Raw genomic sequence first — 24,797 nt, 5'->3', positions numbered from 1 at the left:
ATGAGATCACTCGGACTCAGGAAGGGGAACATCACACACCGGGGCCTATCATGGGGACGGGGGGGGGGGGGGAGGGGGGAGGGATTGCATTGGGAGTTATACCTGATGTAAATGACGAGTTGATGGGTGCAGCACACCAACAAGGCACAAGTATACATATGTAACAAACCTGCACGTTATGCACATGTACCCTACAACTTAAAGTATAATAATAATAAATAAATTAAAAAAAAAAAAAGATATAGTGTGTTAGTACCTGATGTATGTTTACTAGCATTTTCTCTAGTTATAATAAGTGTTTAATACAGAAAGCTTATGGGAAAATCACATATGCCCATTACTTTAATTATGAAACTTTAATAGATTTTGGAAATATTTACAACTAAATATCCACTTAGCAATGAAGTATACTTATTTTTGCGTTTATGATTTAATGCTTCATGTCATAAATAGGCACACACATGTCCATCCTAACTGAATATAAACATCTGGGGGCTGGATTGTTGTATCTGATTCATCTATCCCTCTTAGAACTATTTGATTGAAGTGAATCAGTGACTCTGCAATATAACCCCACATATGACTTTGATGGTGGAACTGTAGATTGATAGGGAATTATTTTATTGGAGGCAGGTCTACTTGTCTACCTCAAAACACTGGAGGAGACCATTGCTGGTGCCTGGTACCTGCTCTTGGATGAGCCGAGGAGTCTCAGACAGGATCATTTTGTGCTTCTTGTTCACACTGAGATGGTAGAATTTCTGCTCTGGACTGAAACCTTTGAAGAAGTCTCTTTTTAAAATGTTTGATGGTGACTCTACTGAATTCTTTTTATATTCCTACAATACATGAATCTTCCCAATAGACTGCATAAAATACTGTAAAGGCAGTCTCTCTTGAAAGAAATGAAATTGTGAAGGGCTCTGCCTATTTCACTTTGTTTTCTCCAACTGATGTATTCATTTGCCCACCAGAGTTTTATTTTGATGATCTTTGCAAGGTTAAGACAAGCATTACTTTTGAGCCTGGCAGACATAGTAAGGAGAATTCTGATATATGTCTCATTTTTGTGACCCCAAATCTGGCTCTACTGCCTTGATTTGAATGCTTGATAATTTATAGTGATATAAATTTCCCAGAACATCACAGAGTATGATTTAAACTCAAACACTTGGAAGGTTATATTCACCTTCTGGAAAAAATTTTAAAACTACTTCAATAATCTACCTTTGTCACACCAAGGCACTCTCTTCCTGCTTTTCTTCACTCTCATGCCAATTATGATTAAACCTTTTTTTAATGAATGTATCTAATCTGCAGTGTTGAGAGGTATTCTCTGTATGTATAAAATGTGGTGACATGCTTAGAAGGATGATGGCTAGACAGAATTTTATTACGTTTATTGTTACTAATCTTAGTAGGAACGTGACATATCTGTATTAAAAATGTAACTTTCTTATTGGAAAAGGAAAACTATCTTATAGACTTTAAAAGAAAAATACAAAGATGAAACATAGTTACTGGGAAGACGGATTGATGGAAAATAATATATTTTTTACTCTCTGTAGTGGAATGTGATTTTTTTTCACTGAAGTGTAGACAATCTTCTGAATTTTTGTTGTTTTGTTTGGTGGGGCGTGTTGGGGGGGTGGAATAGAAATTTTGAAGATGTTATTTATGAGTGATTCTTAAGGCTTTGGCATCAGTTCTTATAATAGTTATTTTGATAGAGCCCGGGACTGTGTGTTGAGGCAGTCTCTGAACAGGGGCAGTTTACACTGTAAGAAAGCGTTTTGGTGTCAGGATATGGAGTTTTCCTCAAATCTTACAGTCTTGGCACTGTAACCATTTGCCTGACCAGCTGTTGCCTAACCTTTGTTTCCTTAGCAGCTGTTTCTATGAAAAAAGATATTTGGACTAGATATAAACTCTGGACAACCTCAGCCCTATACTTTAAACTCTCTCTGTTTTAACATTTCAGAAGGCCAAGGTCCTTGTGATTATAGCTGTGTTCTTTGGGCCTTTGTAACAAACCAGCTAGCCAAATTATTAAATAGAATGAGGGAAAATAACCTTTCCAGCTATTTACGGAGCATGTTTCAGGAGCACAAACCATTTTGGTGCTAGGATATTATATAAAGAGATCTTTCTCAATTAGAGTAAGGTATGGGGCATTTAGGTGAAAAGCCTTTACAGTAACATCTACACAGTGATTCTCAATCTTTTCTGAAGGCACGAAATCAGTTGAAACTTACAGATCTTGGCTCCAAAAAAACATATAATGAATGATACTCAAAATTTTGGATGCAATTTACTTATTTTACTAGAATTTATTTTTGCATAAAGACTATATAACCAATGAAGCAAATACTTTATACCCAATGAGGTAGCTAAGTAAGATATACCAAAATTTGGCAGAGACAGAGTACGTTATTTCTTCATTTTAGCTTTCTATTAATTGTAAGATGAGTCAAGTTAATTGATTTTTGGGAAATAAGTCTTGCCACCATATCAAATAATCTGAATGATTTTACAGTATATACTAATTTTGAATATGTTAAAATCTGTTTCTTAAAATTGAGGGGATACAGTACAAAATGTGTTTACTTATAGCTCACTTATTTGCAAAAAATGATTATTTCCAGAAAACAAAAATCCCCAATGGTCATAATGGTCATATAAGAAACAAGGTAAATTCTTCCCCAAATAAATTTTAATAAAATTCTATTTTTCCACAAAATAATGTGTGTGTGAATATATATACACATATATACATATATATATACACACACACACCCCTACATGTATTTATTTAGTTTTATTTTTTGAGACGGGGTCTTCCTCTGTCACCCAGGCTGGAATGCAGTGGCTTGATCATGGCTCACTGCAGCCTCGACCTCCTGGGCTCAAGGGATCTTTTTCTCCCAGCCTCCTGAATAGCTGGGACTACAGGTGCATGCCACCTTGCCTGGCTAATATTTTTAATATATATAAAAAATACATATAATATATATTTAATATATTATATATTTGTATATATAGATAATATATAAATATATATTTATATATAATATTAAATATGTTATATATTTAATATTAAATATACTAAATATTTTATATTTACCAGTTATATATTATATGTAACCATTATATACATTATATATAATGTATAATATATAATATATATATAATCCCAGCACTTTGGGAGATTGAGGCAGCTGGATTACATGAGGTCAGGAGTTTGAGAACAGCTTGGCCAACACAGCGAAACCTTGTCTCTACTAAAACTACAAAATACACATTATATATAATATATACATATATAATATATACAAAAAAACAAAATATATACAAAAAATATATAATTATATATGTAGTATATATTTTTGTATATATTTTGTATATATTTGTATGTGTATATTATATATATACAAAAATATATACTATATATCTCTACAAAAAATGAGACAAGGTCTTGCTGTGTTGTCCAGGCTGGTCTCAAACTCCTGAGCTCAAACATTCCTCCTGCCTTGGCCTCTCAAAGTGCTGGGATTGCAAGAGTGAGCCACTACACCTGGCTATATTTTTTTAATATATAATTTATTTTACTTTCATTTTGCTAACAATAATTCCTGAAAACCTTGGTTCCTAGAGGTCTGTAGTAGAAGAGGAAATTAGAATTCATATAACCTGCTGGATATGGTTGTTTCTGCCTGAAACCCTAGCTACTCAGGGAGGCTGAGGCAGGAGAATCACTTGAGCCCAGGAGTTCAAGACCAGCCTGAGAAACGGGCGAGGCCCTGTCTTTAAAAAAATAAAAATTAGATGGGCGTGGTGGCACATGTCTGCAGTGCCAGCTATTCAGGAGGCCGAAGTGGGAGGATCACTTGAGCCCAGGAGTTCAAGGTTACAATCAGCTGTGATTGTGCCACTGCACTCCAGCTTGGTGACAAGAGTGAGATCCTGTGTCAAAAAAAAAGGAATTCGTGTAACTTGCTCTGCTAGACACAGATCGAGGCTGACTCATCTAGAATCTTCCCAAGGCCCTGAGTTGAAGTCATGTCAGGAGGCCAAGAATTGTTACTCTCCTGTTTGAGTAAAAGCAAATTTGGAAAAAAGTTATATTCACCTTCTGGAGATTTTTGCTTGCAGAGACATTAAGAAGTTGTCCCTTTCTGTGCCAGCATTCAATCATGGCATTAAAAAAATCTTGGCTAGTGTTTGTTTCCAATCTCTGCTGACACAGTGGCTGCGTGCAAAACAACTCGGCATGTTCTGAGTCTTTAAGAATGAAAAGATTTAATCATCCAATTGACCAGAAAAAATTACTATTAAATAAGCCACCTCCCATGCCCATTAAATTCCTCTTTGAAATTATCTTGAGGGTGTGTTTTCCTTTTCTCTTTAAAACTAAACCTTTTCTGTGAAATAGTCACATATATCTAGACATACTCTAGAAAACTAATGAAGCTTTGTCATAAAAGAGAATACTAACATTTTTCTATTGTTTCTTAATACCCCATTTTAAGATGTTAGTAATTAAGGCCCAAGTTCTGATGATATTGATAACTTACATGGCCCTAAAATAGTTGTTCTTGCTACTAATTCGTGCACTTGTAGAGGGCAATGATCCATGATGATATGTGAATCTAGTCTCTTCACTAGAAAAGCAAGTACACTAGTGAACATTTAAGATGCTTCATTTGTAAGTAGGGGACGAGGATTCCTGTTTTCCAGAAAAACTTTGCTTCACCATTTCTTCCTCTCTACCTTCAAGAAAGGAAGCAGAAAGCTTCACCATTTTTGATGACATTTCTAGGACTGAAAATTCCCCAATGGGCTCAGAATATAGAAATTATTATGTAATGACATTTGTGCAGTTTTATCAAGTATTTCGGTTAAAAAAAAAAAAAAAAGAATACTCCAGGGACTACTTTAACACATTGGAAGAACTGCCTTTATTTTAGAGTAGATAACCCCATTAATAAAAAAGGCCGGGCGCAGTGGCTCATGCCTGTAATCCCAGCACTTGGGGAGATTAAGGCAGCTGGATTACCTGAGGTCAGGAGTTTGAGAACAGCCTGGCCAACACAACGAAACCCTGTCTGTACTAAAAATACAAAATTAGCTGGGCGTGGTGGCACATGCCTGTAGTCCCAGGTACTCGGGAAGCTGAGGCAGGAGCATCACTTGAACCTAGGAGGCAGAGGTTGCAGTGAGCCTAGATTGCACCACTGCACTCCAGCCTGGGCAACAGAGCGAGACTCTGTTTAAAAAAAAAAAAGAAGGAAACATGGCTTCCATTTTTCTTTTTCTCCAAGTCATGAATCAGTTCATCCCTTTCCTTAGATCTGCAGCTTCACCATTCTTCCCCACTGACAGTGGCTGCTTTTACATAACAAGCGGATAAGCATCCTTTGTAATCTACTGCAGGACAAGGATTTTTGTATTTGGCAAATCTAATATTGATACAATTGTAGACTTTTAAAATCGAAACTTATATTCATAAACAAAATTCTACTTTTCTAGTATGTATTAGCCTCCAGAATATACTTCATCTTCATACTTCTAGTTGCAAGCGTTTGCAACATATGTCTCCATTCTAGTTGTCAATGAAGAGAAAACCAAAAGAAAAGTTAGGGGCATGGCACTTTTTCTTGGATAATTTCCAGCTTAGGCTAGTTTTGATATGAAGGGCAAATTTCTCATGAAGTTAAATGAAATTGAATCTTCAGAGTCTGGCTCTTGCATAAGGCCTCATCTAAGGCTCCATAGCTAACAAATTCTATAAGCTTTGGGTTCCGCACATCTAATCTGCTTTTTTAAGAAAAAAATTCATAATCATAATGATCAGAGTACTTTTTTTCACTTCTGTCAGTGGAAACAATTTTAGATATGATGGCATAATGATGATGACCTTTTAGACTAGTATATATATTATGCCACACTACCCCAATAATTTGACATAAAAAACAAGTTTCAAAGTACCAGAAAAGAATTGAGTGTAAATCTCCATAGCATTGCATTTATATCAATATTCCATTTGATTAAGGACCTTAGGTTTGCTGTAGATTATTTAACTTTGTTATTCTTATGATTCTTTTCAGAAATAAAATGATGTCAATTCTAGGACTGCTGTAACCTTTATAATGCTTAAGAGCTCAGGCTCCAAGGTCACATAAACCCAGGTTTACATGTCCTGGTTCTGCCACCGACGAACCGGATGACCTCAAATTCCTCATCTCTAAAGTGAGCGTAATTCCAGTTTCTATCCCTGGTGGTGATTGTGATGATTAAATGATAGACTATGTGTACCAGGTCTAGCGAAGAGTAAGGACTCAATATTAGCTATTGTTATTTATTGGTAATAAACTATTTGTAAGAAACATGTTTTCTATATGATTGCCGAAAAGCCTAAATTTTAACCTCTGGCAATAGCAGTTACAAATTATCCCAAGCACGGCTAGTATTTTCTCCCAGGAGGAGCAGTTAAGAAAATAACTTTGAGAATAATGTAGACATTTTTAGAGCTGTCCAGAGAAAGGGAAAAGGGTTATTTCTTGTTGTTCCAGAGGCAGAATTAATAACAATGAGTGTAATTCCCAAGGAAATAGTTTGAGATTCTTTATGTGGAATAATTTTCAGTTATAGTACCCTAACACAGAGGTAGCTAACTTTGTAAGCTGACAAGAACTATTCCTACAAGGTCGTGATAAAACATGAGGTAAGGGATGTTAAGAACCCTTCCTCTTCAGTAGTCAATGCTACTTCATACGTCTAGCCTTTACCACCTACGTGAAACTTTAACTTCACAGTTGATTAATTTATTCAAGTTCTTGTTATAATATTGAAAATTGGATTTAACTGTACCATTTGAAAGGTCATTTTCATATGGCTTTTGTCTCTGAAGATTTTCATCATCATATAGAGAGTGTGTGTACATATTCTCCTTCGTTAATTCTTTAAGAGAACTAGACCAGTTGAGGAAAAATTTGATAAATTGTACGTTGATTCCATTGCATGACATTCTTCTAATATAATTCCATGTTACAAAGAGGCTCCTAAATCAACAGATAAAAACCAGCTAATAAACTCTTTGCTACCACTAGCACTGAACTGAAGAAAAATTTTTTCATTGTTTTTGAACATGGATGTCAAATGTCAGAGACTGCAGGACCATCTTCACCCTATTTTTAACAACCTATTTGGGTACATAAATTACCACTTCCTTTTCCCTTCCTGTGTCATCTAGTACACCCCATTTAAAGAGAATGAATGAAATGAATGTTTAAACTGTCTTGATGTTGTTAATTACTTTGTAAGATGTTTCATAACAGGAAAGTGTTTGGCACGCACTTAATAGCTCGGAATATTAACATCTTCAAGGTCTTGAGGTTCTTGTGTGTGTGTTTAAAATGGTTGCGGAAAGGAGTAAAAAAGTGTGTGTGATTTTTTTCATAATATTTGTCTCTGCAAAAGAGCGATAATGGTATAAGGGATGGATGTGAGCTAAACCTTAGTACAGTTTACAGTGTGAAATAAGAACAGGTTTTTTCTTCTTTTTTTTTTTTTTTTTTAGACGGAGTCTCGTGCTGGTCCCCCAGGCTGGAGTGCACCGCAACCTCCACCTCCTGGGTTCAAGCAATTCTCCTGTCTCCGCCTCCTGAGTAGCTGGGATTACAGGTGCCCACCACCACACCACCCAGCTAATTTTTGTATTTTTAAGTAGAGATGGGGTTTCCCCATATTGGCCAGGCTGGTCCTGAACTCCTGACCTCAGATGATCCACTACCTCAGCCTCCCAAAAAAGAACAGCTTTTTAAGGGACCATACTGGTAGTTAGGTTTGCTTCCTTGATGACATAGGAAAATTCTGAAAACCATTTTTAATCTACTTGAGCATGTATCTGAGGCTATGCACACCAGGCCACAGTCCTACCAGTTTTCTGCCTGTGATAGGCAATACCCTTAGACCAGTAGCAACAGGGCTTGCTGGGAGGAAAGGAGAAGAAGCTAGGAGGATTTTCAGACATTTGAGAGCTAAATTAGAAGGATTCAAATTTTCTGTATGAAGCTATGTAAATCAATTTGTATCACATTTGGTTTTGTGCCGCACAGAAATTAAAAACCGGTTATTGCAAACTCAAATATTATTTTGACTTTGTAAAATAATTACATTCCAACCTGTACATTGTGATTTGTTGTTAAACAAGTGAAAAGACCATAATTAGGCCGGGCGCGGTGGCTCACGCCTGTAATCCCAGCACTTTGGGAGGCCGAGGCGAGCGGATCACAAGGTCAGGAGATAGAGACCACGGTGAAACCCCGTCTCTACTAAAAATTACAAAAAATTAGCCGGGCGCGGTTGTGGGCGCCTGTAGTCCCAGCTACTCGGGAGGCTGAGGCAGGAGAATGGCGTGAACCCGGGAGGCGGAGCTTGCAGTGAGCCGAGATCGCGCCACTGCACTCCAGCCTGGGCTGGGCGACAGAGCGAGACTCCGTCTCAAAAAAAAAAAAAAAAAAAAAAAAAAAAAGACCATAATTCGACAAAAATATAACTAAATAATTGTTTTGGCTATGACTGGACAAAATCTTCATCGCAAACTGTCACGTGAGAGGCGCAGAGCCCATGTCTGTCAATGGGCATGGATGACATTGACACGCTAAAGACATAGCAAAGGAAAAAGGAGAAATAGAAAAAAAGGAAGATAATAAAAAGGGAGGTAGAGGGAAGTAAGGGGAGGAAAAAGGGTGGGGGGGGGAACAGAAAAGAATTTCCAAATGATAATGTAGAGATTGCCATCAGTAATTGTGTAAGATAGTGATTCCCATATGTTTGCATTTCAGAGTAGCTACATAAAAAATGGGGTGGGGGTGGATAAGCTGGGTATTAACGTTTTTTTCCATGTAAGGACATTAAAAAGACAAACACATTTTTTCTAATTTACTTTAATTTTTGCCTCCCTCTCTCTATAGTTTTCATTTTGCCTGAACTGGTGAACATTTCATCATAGGTTAGCACTGGTATGTGCATGGGAACCACTTATCTAATATTACCAATTTTAATATAAAAATTTAGTAGAGTTGGCTGGGCATGGTGGCTCACGCCTGTAATCCCAGCACTTTGGGAGGCCGAGGTTGGCAGATCACCTGAGGTCTGGAGTTCAAGACCAGCCTGACCAACATGGAGAAACCCACTCTCTACTAAAAATACAAAATTAGCTGGCGTCGTGGGAGGTGCCTGTAATCCCAGCTACTTGGGAGGCTGAGGCAGGAGAATCGCTTGAACTTGGGAGGTGGAGATTGTGGCGAGCCGAGATCGCGCCATTGCACTCCAGCCTGGGCAATAAGAGCAAAACTCTGTCTCAAAAAAAAAAAAAAAAAAAAATATATATATATATATATACACACACACACACACACACACACACACACATATTTAAATATAAATTTAGTAGAGAGATATATATATATTTAGTAGAGTTTTAAAGGATACTTTCAATTCATTCAGTTTTTCCTCCATTCAGTGTTTCCTGAAGGCTCAGTAGGTATAAAATTTAAGTTAGCTGTCAGATGAAGAGAAAGGAGTGATAGTGGGACCTGAAAAGATTGTGTCTAGCAGATGGAAAGACTTGTATGAATAAGGTAGCAGGAATGCCCAGTGATCTGCTCCAAAGCCTGGAACTGGCTCTCTTAGCAGTGGTGAGCCAATGAAGGTTTTTAAGCAAGGAGAGGGATCATGAGGGCTATGCCAGGGTGTGATCATAATGTTAAAGCAATTTAAAGGAAGTGACAAGGAGATGAGCTAAAAGGGCTATTGTAAGATTGGAGCTAAGACTGCATTATAGGATCTAGAGGTGGTTGAGGTCATGGGGATAAAAAGGAGATAGCAAGTAAAGTCCTGTGGAAGTGGAAATGGGAAGGCTGAGCAACAATGCAGTGGGGAGGGTGGAAGATATAAATTCTTTTTAAGGAAGACTTCTGTAAATTATAAGAGGATTCAAAAATAAATTTCAGATACTTCTAGAGTATGTAAGGAGGAAGAAATGATTTTTCATGACTGTTTTAAATAATGAAAAGGTATAAGCAATAAGTTTATGTAATGATGGAATTGAAAGCTTGTTCACGGGGAATTCTAGATAGTTGGATGAATCATAAAAATCTAAAAAAATCTTCAGACTACTGGGTATGTCAAAGAGAGTAGAAGCTGGGCGTGGTGGCTCATGCCTGTAATCTCAATATTTTGGGAGCCTGAGCCAAGAGGATTGCTTGAGCCCAGGAGTTCAAGACCAGCCTGGGCAACACAGTGAGATCCCCCCTCTCCACAAAGCATAAAAAAATTAGCTGGGCGTGGTAGTGCATGCCTGTGGTCCTAGCTATTGGGGAGGCTGAGGCTAGAGGATTTCTTGAGCCCGGGAGGTTGAGGCTGCAGTGAGTTATGATCACCGCTGTACTCCAGCCTGGGTGACAGAGTGAGACCCTGATTCAAAAACAAACTAAAAATGTGATTTTTTTTTTTTTTTGGAGGGGGTATGGGGAGAAAGAACAGAGTTGTCTTTTGTGTTTATGATAACTTTTGAACTTGTTTCTTAATCTGCAAAACAAAGAACAGCATACTGGTGATTAAAAAAAAAAAAAAAGAAAGAAAGAAAAAAGAATGTAGCCTAGAATTCTCTTCAAATCCAGCTTCTGGCACTAGCCACTGTGTTATCTTAGTGAAGTTACTTAACTTGTCCCTCAGCCTTACTTTCCTTGTATTATGTATAACACAGATGATAGTGATACCTATCTTGTAGGGGGTGTGTGTGTGTGTGTGTGTGTGTGTGTGAGAGAGAGAGAGAGAGAGAGAGAGAGAATTGAATGGAATCAGATAATACATGTGAAACACCCGTCCATGAGAGCTTGGCATATAGTAGGTGCTCAACAAACGGCAGGGACTTCTTTTGTTCCCAGCAATAACACTTAACAGTGCATTGGTAGGTCTATCCCTTTTGGGTACTGAACAATATTTTGATAAGATGTATATTTGAGATTGGCTTTATGTGAAAGAAGACGACATTCCAGGACACACAGTAATTTTTATGAGGGCATTTTCAACTGGGCACAAGGATCAAGCCTTTCTCGTCGTCTGGATTGCACAGTTGTGCCGCAGGTTCGTTGTTTTTTACTGTGGCTAATTTTAACGCTGAACATGAAGGGGTTAAGAAATGCCTTTAACTCATGTTACATTAAGCAGCAGAAATTATCAGATAGAGGAATTGGGGAGGGGGAAGAAAAGGCTCGGTAGTAACTCATGGCTTCCTAAGCAAGATGGCTTGTAGTTACAGTTTTGAGTTGAATATACGTTCTGGCAGTTTAATCTGATCAGACTAACTTGGGGGTAGGTGCAACCCGTCGCTTCCACCCTTCGCCTCCTTTAACCAAAGCCGCCCAGAGTGCAATTGCCCAGAGTTTAAACAATGCTGTGAGTTGCAGCTTCTAATTGGAGAGGCAGGAAGCCCTTCCCTGGACAGACCCCGCCCCTCCCCGTGCGAATCACCAGCCTGCGGGGAGGAGCTGGCCAATGCTAATGAGCGAGTTGCCAGGCGAGACAGGAACTTCTTTCCCCTTCTCTGTGTCAGGATCGCAGAAATTATGCCCCTTCTCTCACCATGAGCTGGCTCTCCAGTTCCCAGGGAGTGGTGCTAACAGCCTACCACCCCAGCGGCAAGGACCAGGCCGTGGGGGACAGCCATGCAAAGGGAGGGGAAGAAGCCACCTCGAGGTAAGCCTTTGGAAGCTGAAAACAAAACCAAACCCTCTTACCTGCTCCAGGGAAAAAGTGACAGGGAAGTTGGCGTGGGGAGAAGGGAATTCCATCTGCACGTCGAGCCTAAGCTCATGCAGCAGCAGTAGCAACGTTTGGCGTGATTTTTATGTACTTTTCATCTCACCTAGTCCAAGTCTGAAATAACCCATATGATGACTGGTGAAGACGGACAAGAAGGAACTGGGGAGAGGACTGTATGGGCTGTCAGACTAGGTGTTTAGCAGGTGCATTTGCACATGCTGAAAGATCAAATAGGTGTATCTGAAACACTTCCTTTCCTATGAAATGGAATTCTTGAATGGGCTCAAGGCACTGCCACTGGAACTGTTCGCTGGGAAAGTCTGCCAAAAAGCAGGGAGGCTGTTCACTGTACTGTACAAGCTGTTGTTGTTAGAGTGTTTTTTTACCCCCTCTCTTTGCTGAAAGCAAACCTCTTAGGCAAAAAGCCCAAGACACTGGCCTGTGGCAATATGTTTCACATTCTTTTGTGTATGTGGATTTTTTTCCCCCCAGGCTTTCAGAAAGGAGTTTTTGTCAGGAGATAGCACTCTGCTGCTGGAATGAAATGTGGTTAATGTTAAATCACTTTATAGGCAGAGAGGGCAAATGTTCTATAGACCACTGAGGCACAAAGGGTACCTTTCTCCCTGTCTGTGTACTTTGTTCTTGTTCCATTTTCTAAGAGCTTTTTTTTTTTTCTTTCTCTCCTTAATGACCTTCTCACTAGCTGAACATTTTTACCTCCATCAAGATATAAATCATAAATATTGGCCTAGAAGATTGCAAGAAGCAAATACTAACCTAATAGCTTAGAACACTAAATTAGTTATCAGTAAGCACATTTCCTCCTCAATGCTTAATGTGATAATAAAACCTTCTTTGTTCTTATGTGACTTATGCCTGTGCCTTAAGCTGAAATAATGCTGCCTTTCATTTGTTTTAAAATCCCCAAATATGAGGGAGGGAGAAAAATCAAAGGAATGGCTGTAATACTTGGTGTTAGACTCCCAGCTGACCGGAACTGTTTCTCACATAGCATCCACAGTATGTATTTCATTGAATGAATTCATTTCCAAAGATGAAAAAGATTTGCTGCTTGTGCCTTAGCTGTGTTACCATTTCATTTTCCATCATTTTAAATGACTTAATGTTAAATCATTAAATCAAGAGATCTTGAGGTGTTTTCATCCATTTTTCTGTAATGTATTAGTAATTGTTAAGCATTAAGCAGCCTGCAACACCAACCCCATACCCAACCATAACTTGGATTCCACATGTCAGTCAAAATTGCCAAAATTATACAAGCACAGCACATTCTCCAATGACTTTAGGCTGGGATGGCCTAAGGATATGAGCAGAATCTTGGATCTCGATTGTGAGAATGGAAAGGACCTTAAGGACTGTGAGTCCAAACCTCTCATTTTCACATAGGACTCAAACCCCAGGGATTAGTTAAGTTTTTGGAAGGTCTGAAGTTCTAGGCCTTTGTCTGGGGCTGCATCTCCAGTTCTGGATACTCATTATTCCGTGTTTGCAGTGTGGGTGGCCCATACTTGAGTGGGTTGAGAGAACAAGAGAGGATCAGACCATTCTCTGCCTAGGCTGAAGCAGAACCAAGAGGCACTAAGGTGGCAGGGTGGGCAGCTGCCCACACAGCAGGTGCCCTCTGTAGGGCCACAGCTCCAGGTGGGCATCTTTGTTGGCTGCCATGTAGCCTGCCCATACCAGACCCAGCTTCCCACCACTGAATTAGTTCTAGGGATTGTTACTGATATTGACCAGAGAAGATGGGAGCCTGGTTTCAGGGCAGGGAGGAAGGAGGAAGGAGGGAGGAGAGCTAGTCTTTACTGGCTTTTACCCTTAAGGAAGGGGTAACGAATCAGATAAACTTATTGTTGTTTTGGGAGACTGCCCTGTTTATCCTAGGAGAATTGAGATACTGTAATTGATATGGGGGAGGGGATGAATAGAAGGAAGGAGGATTTGAAGGTGGGATGGGGTCAGTGGTGACCACCTAAGAATGGTGATGGTGGTTTGGGGTGGGGGTGAACTGGACTTTGGCTTTGGCTGGGTTGGTCAGGTGATGTTTTAAGCACTGGGAAGCTGCTCCAAGGTGCAAGGTTGATGGTCGATGCCTATTTAAAGAAGTTCTCCAAAAAGTAAAAACAAAACAAAACTCTTAAAAAGAGGCTACATTAGGCTGGGTGTGATGGCTCACACTTGCCGTCTCAGCACGTTGGAAAGCTGAGGTGAGTGGATTGCTTGAGTTCAGGAATTAGAGACCAGCCTGGGCAAAAAAAAGACCCCCCCCAAATTCCCTACCAAAAACAAAACAAAACAAAACAAAACAAAACAAAACAAAAAATCCCCACACACAAACTAGGCATGGTAGTGCATGCCTGTGGTCCCAGCTACTCAGGAGGCTGATGTGGGAGGATCACTTGAGGCTGTGGGGGCAGAGATTGCAGTGAGCCGAGATCACGCCACTGCACTCCAGCCTGGGTGAGGGAGCGAGACCCTGGCTCAAAGAAAAATAATAATAAATAAAATAAAAATAAAAGCTAAATTAAATTCTGCATTTCCTCCTACCCATTTAAAAGTTATAGGAGAGAGCATGGAAGTATAACTTTTCTTATCACAATATTTTGTCTGTAAATAATATGTTCTTTGAAATATTTAATCCAATATTTAGTTTCATGAGATGAATTCATGCCTTTATAATGCTGTTTATACATATGTATATGACTTAGCGTATGACTTAGCGTATTTATTGAAAAGTATTTCTTTTTTTTTTTTTTGAGATGGAGTTTTGCTCTTGTTGCCCAGGCTGGAGCACAATGGCACGATCTTGGCTCACTGCAACCTCTGCCTCCCAGGTTCAAGCTATTCTTCTGCCTCAGTCTCCAGAGTAGCTGGGACTACAGGCATGCACCTGTAGCTACCTAATTCCTTAGCTACCTAAATGGACTGATGAGTGAGATATTTTTATGCCTTCTCTGAATAAATATACGGCATTCATCACGTAAGGTCTTGTTGACCCAACTTGCCATTGGTATTGGGTAGGCAGAACCAAGAGGCGCTACACAGGGGTGACATAAACCCAGAAACCCTGGACTCTGGGGGCCAACCTGTCTGGGGTCACATCCCAACTCTCTCATTCATTAGCAGTGTGACCTTGGAGGAGTTCTCTCTCTACCTGTAAATTGAACTTCATAATATTACTCACCTCATTAAGACAGCTGAGTGGGATGAACTCTGTCAAGCCCATAGAAGAGTGTCTGGTTTGTAGCTAGCTGCTTTTTCTTTAATACTAGGTAAAGAAAAGGAAAGAAAGGATTGAGTGCTAATTTTGCATTTTTTTTTTTAAGTAGAGTCGGGGTTTCTCCATGTTTGTCAGGCTGATCTCGAACTCTCGACTTCAGGTGATCTGCCTGCCTTAGCCTCCCAAAGTGCTAGGATTTCAGGCACGAGCCACTCTGCCCAGCCTGAAAGTGTTTGAGTTTTAGCCTAGCCATACCAAGTCTTTTTTTTGTTTTGAGACAGAATCTCACTGTGTCACCCAGGGTGGAATGCAGTGGCGTGATCTGGGCTCACTGCAACCTCCGTCTCCCAGGTTCAAGTGATTCTCCTGCTTCAGCCTCCCAAGCATCTGGGATTACAGGCAAGTGCCACCACCCCTGGCTAATTTTTGTATTTTTAGTAGAGACGGGGTTTCACCATGTTGACCAGGCAGGTCTCGAACTCCTGATCTCAGATGATCTGCCCACCTTGTCCTCCCAAAGTGCTGAGACTACAGGCATGAGCCACTGCACCCGGCTCCAAGTCCTTTTTTATTACCATTTGGTCTTTTGAAAAGCTGGGATAGTAGGGAATTAATATTTTTGGAAGTAATTTGTTAGCTAAAATTTTCTTCATTCCATTATCCCTCTTTATCAGAAAACATTTATTGAATGTCAAATTAAGGAATTCCTCCCACTCCTGGTTACAGCCTCTCCCTTTATGGAGTTCTGTTTTTCTTTTGTATGTTTCCTCATCAAAACATGAGGATTTGAAGAAATATGTTAACATTAGTTGTTATGGCTGACTTGTACACAGTTGAATGTTTCCAAAGGAAACCACTTTTTTATGAGTAGCTATGTTTATAAGACTTTGTTTACTTGTTTTTCAAGCAGGCTTCTTAATATTTACTTTAGAAAAGAATTTTTTCAAAGAATATTGCATTTTGTCTATTCTTACTGTTCTCCTTTGACTTTCCCATTTTAAGAGAAATGGTTGTTTACTTTGTATATTTTTTACTAATATTTTAATATGAACATCAACCTTTTTTATTGGGCCTTTTAACTCCTTAGCTACCTAAATGGACCGATGAGTGAGATATTTTTATGCCTTCTCTGAATAAATATACGGCATTCATCACGTAAGGTCTTGTTGACCCAACTTGCCATTGGTATTGGGTAGGCAGAACCAAGAGGCGCTACACAGGGGTGACATAAACCCAGAAACCCTGGACTCTGGGGGCCAACCTGTCTGGGGTCACATCCCAACTCTCTCATTCATTAGCAGTGTGACCTTGGAGGAGTTCTCTCTCTACCTGTAAATTGAACTTCATAATATTACTCACCTCATTAAGACAGCTGAGTGGGATGAACTCTGTCAAGCCCATAGAAGAGTGTCTGGTTGGTAGCTAGCTGCTTTTTCTTTAATACTAGGTAAAGAAAAGGAAAGAAAGGATTGAGTTTTGCAGGATATGGAATATTCTCCCTTGTTTCAGAAGCGTTTTTCTGAATATCATTTTGTCATGTGTTAAGAAACCTGGGCATGATCCATATGCTTAAAAAATGACGTATTTGAGAATGAACCATAATGTAAAAGTTTAGGCCTTTCAAGTTTGAAAGACCTTGGAAATATCATCTTGATCCATAGCACCATTTATGATTTGAACTGGTAGTGATTGCCTATACTAGGCCTTTCTTGGGGGTATTGATGGGCATTGAGGTCTGCAAATATTGACTCTATGGTAAGATAGAATGTGGGTGGATCCTCTTTTGGCAGCTGGACTCACTCCTGTCTCCATGCTTTCTTCCTGTTCTTAAAACGACTACTGCCGAGTATGCCAAATGTAAGAGGGCTATCATCTTGATAAGCTTATCTCAGTTCTTGACTTGTTCCTGTCTCACCCATTCCTTGGTTCTGCAAGCATCATCATTCAGTCATTCCACATATAAGAGCTCTCTCTTACTGTGTATCACGCAGTTGTTTAAATACTGGGGTTGTAATGGGGGGAAATAAACTAGACAAACACCTGGGTGCAGGGAGGGTAGCCTGGAGGGAAAAAAGACCTGAGCAGGTGACAGGTGAGCCCCAAAATATCTGGGGGCAAAAATCAGAAGAAGAAGAGCTTTTAAGGCAGGTAGTGGGTAGGGAGTGTAGAAGCCTTAAGCCTAGATAGAGTAAGTCTGAAACCAAGTACCCAGAGAGCAAAGAGCCCTGCGTGGCTGCAGGGGTCAGGGTAAGGAAGAGGGAGGAAGAAGAAAGCAAGGTGTGAGTTGATAACCTTATAGAACATTTGAGGACTTGGGTTTTTGCTGAAAGAAAGACGGGAAGCCGTTGAGGGAGTGGGTTTTGAGCAGTGGAGGAAGAGAGCACATTTAAAAGGTCCCTGTGGCTGTTATATTGATTATGGAGTGTAGAAGCAGTGGTGCTGCTCAAGAAGTTAAGGTGGTGGTGGTTTGGGCCAGGGTTTCAGTTGTTTTAGTAATTAATGGGGTGAGCAGCGGAGTCTTTTGACGTTAGAGCCTGTAGGAGATGGACAAATGAGAATACCTGAAGATTGTTGCAAGGTTTTTGCCCTAAGAAACTTGTAATGTTAAAGTGATCATTAATTTAGATAGGGAAGACTTGCAGAGGGGTATAAGGGGGCTGGGGTAAATTGAGCAAGACATGAAGCTCAGTTTTTTGTTTTTTTTTTTGTTTGTTTTTTTCCAATACTGAGTCTCGCTGTGTCACCCAGGTTGGAGTGCAATGGGTGATCTTGGCACATTGCAGCCTCCACCTCCCAGGTTCAAGTGATTTTCGTGTCTCAGGTTCCCCAGTAGCTGGGATTACAGGTGCCTGCTGCCATGCCTGGCTAATTTTTGAATTTTTAGTGAAGATGGGGTTTCACCGTGTTGGCCAGGCTGGTCTTGAACTCCTGACCTCAAGTGATCTGCCTGCGTCGTCCTCCCAAAGTGCTAGGATTATAGGTGTGAGCCATCATGCCTGGCCTGAAGCTCAGTTTTGAGAAACATCTTTTTGAGATAAACATTAAAAGAGAAACATGGCTGGCTGTCTTGATTAGTTCAGTGTTTTTACATGAATCTTCACAGGATTTTAAAAACCTATGTAGTATACCATTAAAAAAGTTTCCGCATTCTGAATTTGTATATTACCTGATGGGGTGTGTGTGTGTGTATATATATATATTTTTGTTGTTGTTGTTGTTGTTGTTGGAAAAAAGGAATGGTAATGAGTTTTTATAATGCAATTATGTAATATGTAAATTTTATTTTTTCTAACTTTAGCTTCTAAAGGGTATTTCCTCATTCTAATTTCATAGAATTTAGTGACTAAATGGATTTAAACCTGTCCACGGGGATAATTGTTTTCCAGATCAATCTCTTCTTCAATTTCGTGACATAAGGGTCCTTTGTAAAGACATTTTCTTCACTGTAGTTTAAAAGCCCTATCCATAGTTTCTTCTTGAATTGTTAGAGGTTGCACCCAGTGTCCAACTGGGGAGGTCTTACGTTCATTGACAGACATGTGATATTTGCCTTTTGATTCCTCTCATTGATGAGACCTGTGGTTTTTGTGGGCCTATTAAAGTTATAATATCTTCTAGAACTTTTAATTAAGTTTATGCCTTTCAAATATAAGGATTTAGAAATTATCAGAACCATCCCCACCCACCCCCTCCTAGAGAAACTTGCTGAACATTTGCCTTGTTGTCCACAGCACATTTATTACTTCTGCATTGTATAATTGCACTGTGCTCCCTTGTCTCTTCTAAGGGGGGCTTGCTCTCATATTTTATGAATTTCCTAATATTTTGAGTTCTACTAGTATTTATCATACTTCTACAAGTGTTGAAGCAATAAAGACTCATAACAATTGATGGCATTTAATGATGCACATGATTGCCACTGGACTGCATGGGTGTTAGGCTTAAATCACTTTTGATAAATGGACGTATTGCCAGAACAAATTATCTGTTTCACTCTTCTTTTTTAATTCCCCGCTGGCTGTAAACATCTGTCTCATGAATTAGAAAGAGAACCCAGCACCCTAGAGGCCAAGACTGCCCCTGGCCACAGGGTCAGTTCTCTCTCTACTCCTTGCTCATGAATCTGTAAGGTCCACGCCCTGTGGCTGTCTTCTTTCTCCTGCCTCCCTTTCTTCTTCCTCCTGCCTCTTCTTCTTCTTTTGTTTGTTTTGGAGATGGAATCTCGCTCTGTTGCCAGGCTGGAGTGCATGGCGCAATCTCGGCTCACTGCAACCTCTGTCTCCTGGGTTGAAGCAATTCTCCTGACTCAGCTTCCCGAGTAGCTGGGATTACAGGCATGCACCACCACACCTGTCTAATTTTTGTATTTTTTATTAGAGACAAGGTTTTGCCATGGTGGCCAGGCTGGTCTCGAACTCCTGACCTCAGGTGATCCGCCCGCCTAGGCCTCCCAAAGTGCTGGGATTACAGCTGTGAGCCACTGTGCCCGGCCCTGCTGCCTCTTCTTGATTCTGCTCTGTCCAAAAGCCCTGAGAAGGCTGTCTCGTCGTCGTAGTGGTGTCACTGTGACGAGGCCCGTAGGCGGTGGGTCTCAGTGGGAGTCGTTAACAGCATGGATCACCCCATAGGTTTGGGGTTGCTAGACCAGGTATGACAACAATCCTCTCCTGAACCCTGCTCTAGGTACCCTCTGTCCTGTGCCCACCCTTTCATTTCGTACGAATACTTTGAGAAAGATGGTTTGTTCTAAATGTTTTATTTAGTTGGTATTTAATGGGCTTTTTATTTTCTTTTGATTAAAAAGGGATACAGAATAAGAAATCTCATTATTTGAGGAGAGTGGGGATGAGTCAGGGTATTGGGCATGGATTAGGGCAGGAGGAGCAGAAGGGATGTCTAGATCTTTCTAAAGGCACATTCTTTTGACTTCCATGTTTGTTGCTGTGAGCTGGCCAAGTTTATCCTTTTTTTGCAAGAAATAAACAGGAAACGTGGAGACCTGTGTGACCAGTTACTACCTGTGGTTTTTTCCCATACTCAAGTCCACTAAGTATCTGAATTTCTGTGTTGAAAAAGAGTATGGCACCTCATCTCCTTTTCATATGCATTTGGTAGAAGCTTTTTGGCTGTAAAGAACAATGAGGTTTCCTGATGGGAAATGAGGTTTATTACAGGGATCTGGGTCATAGGAAAAGGAGGCATCTCTTCTTCCCTTAGCAACTGATCATGTGTGGACACTCGTGGCGTTTCTGCTCTCTTGGAGACTCTCGATCCTTTGCTAACCACTGGTTTTCTAATTTCATCATTTCAGTTTGAGCTTTTGGCTCCTGGTGGATGCCCAGCCTGGTTACCTCCTGAGTTATCTTACATTTCATAGCTAACTGACCCATCTCTTTATTTCCTAATTTCGCTTTTTTTTTTTTTTTTTTTAAGATGGAGTCTCGCTCTGTCGTCCAGGTTGGAGTGCAGTGGCACGATCTCGGCTCACTGCAACCTCCGCCTCCCGGGTTTAAGTGATTCTCCTGCCTCAGCCTCCCAAGTAGCTGAGATTACAGGCGCCCGCCACTACGCCTGGCTAATTTTTGTATTTTTAGTAGAGATGGGGTTTCACCATGTTAGTCAGGCTGGTCTCGAACTCCTGACCTCTCGATCTGCCTGCCTCGGCCTCCCAAAGTGCAGGGATTACAGGCATGAGCCACCGTGCCCAGCCTTAATTTCACATTTTTAAAAGGAGATCAGATTTGTCCAGTTAATCTTTGTGAACAGGCCATAGTACATCCCCAGGCAGCTTATGATTTGGCTTGTTCTGGATCTTTTTAGAAAAGCAGAGTCTGTGGATAGGGAGATCCCTGGACAAAGGATGTGGCATCTTTGCTAAGATATTTAGGACATAACACATTTATCTGGCTCCTCATTTATGAAATCATATCGTGTAATGATGTCCTGCCTGCTTCACAAAGTTAATCATAAAGATCAAATGTGTAGCGTTTGAGAAAGTTAAAAAATTATACTGATGAATATTATTACTAAATCCTTTTCCATACAGTATCTTACAATTTCCCCAGACATTTCACTTCATTTCACTTAACCAGAGTTGTCATACTAAACTTCTGAGTTTAATTTGAGTTTTACTTTTCGCTATATACTCAGATGTAAGTTCATCGAGGGTGGGAAACTGCCTGTCTTTTTTTTTTTTTTTTTAAGGGAGGAGTGTTCCTTTATACCTAAGCCTTGGCAAAGTGCTTAGTCCACTTTAGGCAGTTACTAAAAGATTGAATGAATGAACGAGTGAGCGGGAGGAGGTGTAGTGATTGCATACACAGATTTTGGAGCTAGATTGCCAGGGCTGAAGTCCTACTTTCTTTCATGTAGTAGCTTGTGACTCTGGGTTAGTTATTTAATGTTTCAGGGCCTCAAGTTTTTTGTTTCCTTCTGCACACTGGGAATAATAATACCTAACTCAAGAGTTATTTTAAGGATTGACTGAGTCAAATATGTAACATACTTACATGAGTGCTTGACGTAAAGTACATGTTTTTGATGATGATAAAGGGCAGACTGTTACCTGTTGGTGAATTAATTTGGAAATAGTATAGGAAAGCATCGTTGTGATTACTTTGTAAGTCATTTGGGAAATGAATGTTTGTTTCTAATGCATATGCAGTATAACGCCTTTATTTTAAAACTAATAGTGGGATGAGTTATATAAATAGCTCATATTATTTGAATACTACATTTAATATCCAAAAAGGACTTTAAGTGTTTAAACGTGTCGAACTCTTGTTAGGCCCGGGTGACTGTTTTGAATAGCTTTAATGCTTCAGTTTGGGTAGCTATAAAGTTGCAGAGTGTTTGTTGCTCTTAATAAGATGGAAAATCGTCTAGTGTAGAGCAAGGAAAAGTTATTTGCACATGTTCCTCAAAGAGCAAATTGACTTTAGGTTATATGAATACTTGCAGGTAAAAGTACCAATGTATTGTTGTAGCTAAAGGGTTTGAGAAAAGAATAATTGTTATACTTTTGTGCCCTTAAAATTTATTTATATAAAACAGCTGTTTTTGATTAGGCTGTTCTCATAACCAAGAAGTGATGTTTCATGGGGCAGAGTTCAGCTGAATGTATATCTGTGGCACAGATCTGGGGGATGTGTTCCCTTCACCTAGTTCTTCTTGAGCTCCGTGCCCCATCTCCTTCCCATTTAATGCAAAAATTTGAAAACTGTCCTGTTTTTCTCCTCATCTATAGAATACATAATAAACTTGCGTACATGCTCCAGGCCGTAGGCTAGGAAACTATGTCCTCCTAGTAAGTTCTCCAGTTTCTCCCTACACCTACATTTCAAGTTCTTATCAGCACTGTAGTTCCTGCTTACAAAAGGCTCATAAGAGCAGGCTGCTTTGCTTCCACCTCTAAGAGACTGGGACTTTTTTGGTGGGTGTGGACATAATTAGCGAAAGGATGAACTGGGGGGGAGGATAGAGCTGTATGCAATTAGAAATTTAGCAGCCATTTTTCGTAGGGAAAAAATAGCAGAAATGATATTTAAATTCCATGGAGATATTCATTCTATAATTCTACCATATTATGGATTAATTTCTTTTTACTAGCCAGAAAACTTAAAACAGCGTTTATTTGTAGCACCATTACTGTAGGAAAAGTTCCCAACTACAGGTTTAGAAATAAACTTTTCCAACCCAAATAAAGTCTTCAGCTAAGTTGGGGGTTTCTGTTCAATGTTTCTTTGTTGCGTCTCCAGACTTTTGTGATCTGAGAAGTAAAAGTTATGATACTTTAGTACAATGTCCTTCCCCAGGCACATGGGAGCTTTGTATACTCCAATAAATATGCCTTTCTTTGTCTCCTAAACATGTGCCTGTCTTCTGTTAGGGATTATGTACTTGTCTACATTTGTCATTGATTTGGGACTATTTAGGAAGGTGGAAAATGGCATGCATTCTTGTGACTTTAGATGAATCAGATTATAGCTGTATAATGTAATTAATGTAGTAAAGTAAGAAGAAGTGCTTTGGCTGGGTGTGGTGGCTCATGCCTGTAAATCCCAGCACTTTGGGAGGCCGAGGCTGGTGGATCTCAAGGTCAGGAGTTCAAGACCAGCCTGGCCAATATGGTGAAACTCTGTCTCTACTAAAAATACAGGAATTAGCTGGGCGTTAGGCTGGGTGCGTGGCTCATGTCTGTAATCCCAGCACTCTGGGATGCCAAGGCGGGGTGGGTCATCTGAGGTCAGTGGTTCAAGACCAGCCTGGCCAACATGGCGAAAGCCCGTCTCTACTAAAAATAAAAAAAATTAGTCTGGCGTGGTGGTACATGCCTGTAATCCCAGCTACTCGGGAGGCTGAGGTGGGAGAATTGCTTGAACCCATTGGGCGGAGGTTGCAGTGAGCTGAGATTGTGCCATTGCACTCCAGCTTGGGCGACAAGAGCAAAACTTCATCTCAAAAAAAAAAAAAAAAAAAAAAAAGCTGGACATGGTGGTACGTGCTACTCGGGAGGCTGAGGCAGGAGAATCGCTTGAACCCAGGAAACGGAGGTTGCAGTTAGCCAAGATCGCGTTACTGCACTCCAGCTTGGGCGAAAGAGCAAGCCTCCGTCTCCAAAAACAAAGTGCTTTAACACCATGCTTCTATAAAATTAGAATTCTGTAGAAAAATCTTGCAATTCACACTAACAAGAATTTTGAAATTTTGGTGGTTTGGCTGTAGAGATCTGGCTCATTTCTGAATGCTAATGACTGTCAGATACCATCTATATTTAAGGAAAATAATAGGAATTATTGATTGAACAGCATAAAATTAAAATCATACTGAGAGATTTGGGTAACTCAGGCTTTAAAGACATGTAAACATGGGATATCTTAAGTTTTAAATTATTTTTTGAAAATGAATACATGTTTTAACTAAACAAGAGTGAAGGTTTTTGCTAGGTACAAATGATAAGCCTAGAAAAAAACAAATGTACAAATGTCTGCTCTGAAGGAGCTTGCAGTACAACTCAATTGGGTTCTAAAACAACTTTTTAAATACAATATTTAGGAAGTCTTGCATGGTTCTTTCTTTTGAGGAATAGAACTTTCAAAGAGTTTGTTGTTGAGTAATTGAGATGAAGTTTGAGTAAGAAAAGGTAAGTTGGCAACTGAAAGTTGAAAGCAACTCAGGCTATTTATAGGTGGGCTAGAAACATGTAACTTGATCAACGTATTCTATAATTAATGTTTTTACTAAGGTTACTAAGTGTGTGCCTGTTCATTTCTCGTTGTCCAAATAATACAAAGTTACGGTACATCATCTGATAGAATATTTTTAGGTGAAATTAGGAGTAAATGTATATAGTGTCTTTTTTAAAGATAAATTATTGGTGGTTAATTTTTTATTTATTATTGCAAATGGGGATATATTTTAATGTTTCCAGACTGAATTTCTTTGGAAGTATAGCATTTCTGAATTATTTTCTATTATAGTGTAATCACACAGGATATATTTAGGCAATTGTATAAGTGCATTATTAATCCTTTGCCCCCTGTTATTTTCTTAGAACAAGGTTTATTTACAGAAGAATCAATAGAGACCTGGCAGGTAATAAATGAGTGAAGTGGATGACTAGAAATTGCAGGCCTCAGAAAAATGTGGGTTTTGGTAGAAAATGTTAGCTAGGATTTCGAAAATACTGAGAAAAAAAAAAAAATCCCATCTGCAGGATGGATCTGAC

At 39.7% G+C, this 24,797-nt stretch overlaps 1 protein-coding gene across 3 annotated transcripts in view; it reads left to right on the top strand.

The window, feature by feature from the left end:
- The window catches only part of LOC105465592 (Rho GTPase activating protein 18), a 203,398-nt gene that overhangs the window by 46,252 nt on the left and 132,349 nt on the right, over positions 1-24,797 (top strand). Inside the window, exons 1-2 of one of the 3 annotated variants that reach the window (XM_071096445.1) lie at positions 11,640-11,763; positions 15,352-15,469. The exons of 1 other annotated variant lie outside the window; for it this stretch is intronic. Coding sequence is in view for 1 of the 2 variants with exons in the window: in XM_011714092.3 (XP_011712394.1) it covers positions 11,651-11,763 (113 nt within the window). In the remaining variant the exon portion in view is untranslated. Of the gene's footprint in view, positions 1-11,557; positions 11,764-15,351; positions 15,470-24,797 lie in introns of those variants that run through there. One more of the 3 variants, XM_011714092.3, reaches the window with a different exon arrangement.

This window comes from Macaca nemestrina, chromosome 5 (genome assembly GCF_043159975.1).
Source record: "Macaca nemestrina isolate mMacNem1 chromosome 5, mMacNem.hap1, whole genome shotgun sequence".
Taxonomy (NCBI): domain Eukaryota; kingdom Metazoa; phylum Chordata; class Mammalia; order Primates; family Cercopithecidae; genus Macaca; species Macaca nemestrina.
This window is presented reverse-complemented; position numbering and strand designations above follow the sequence as displayed.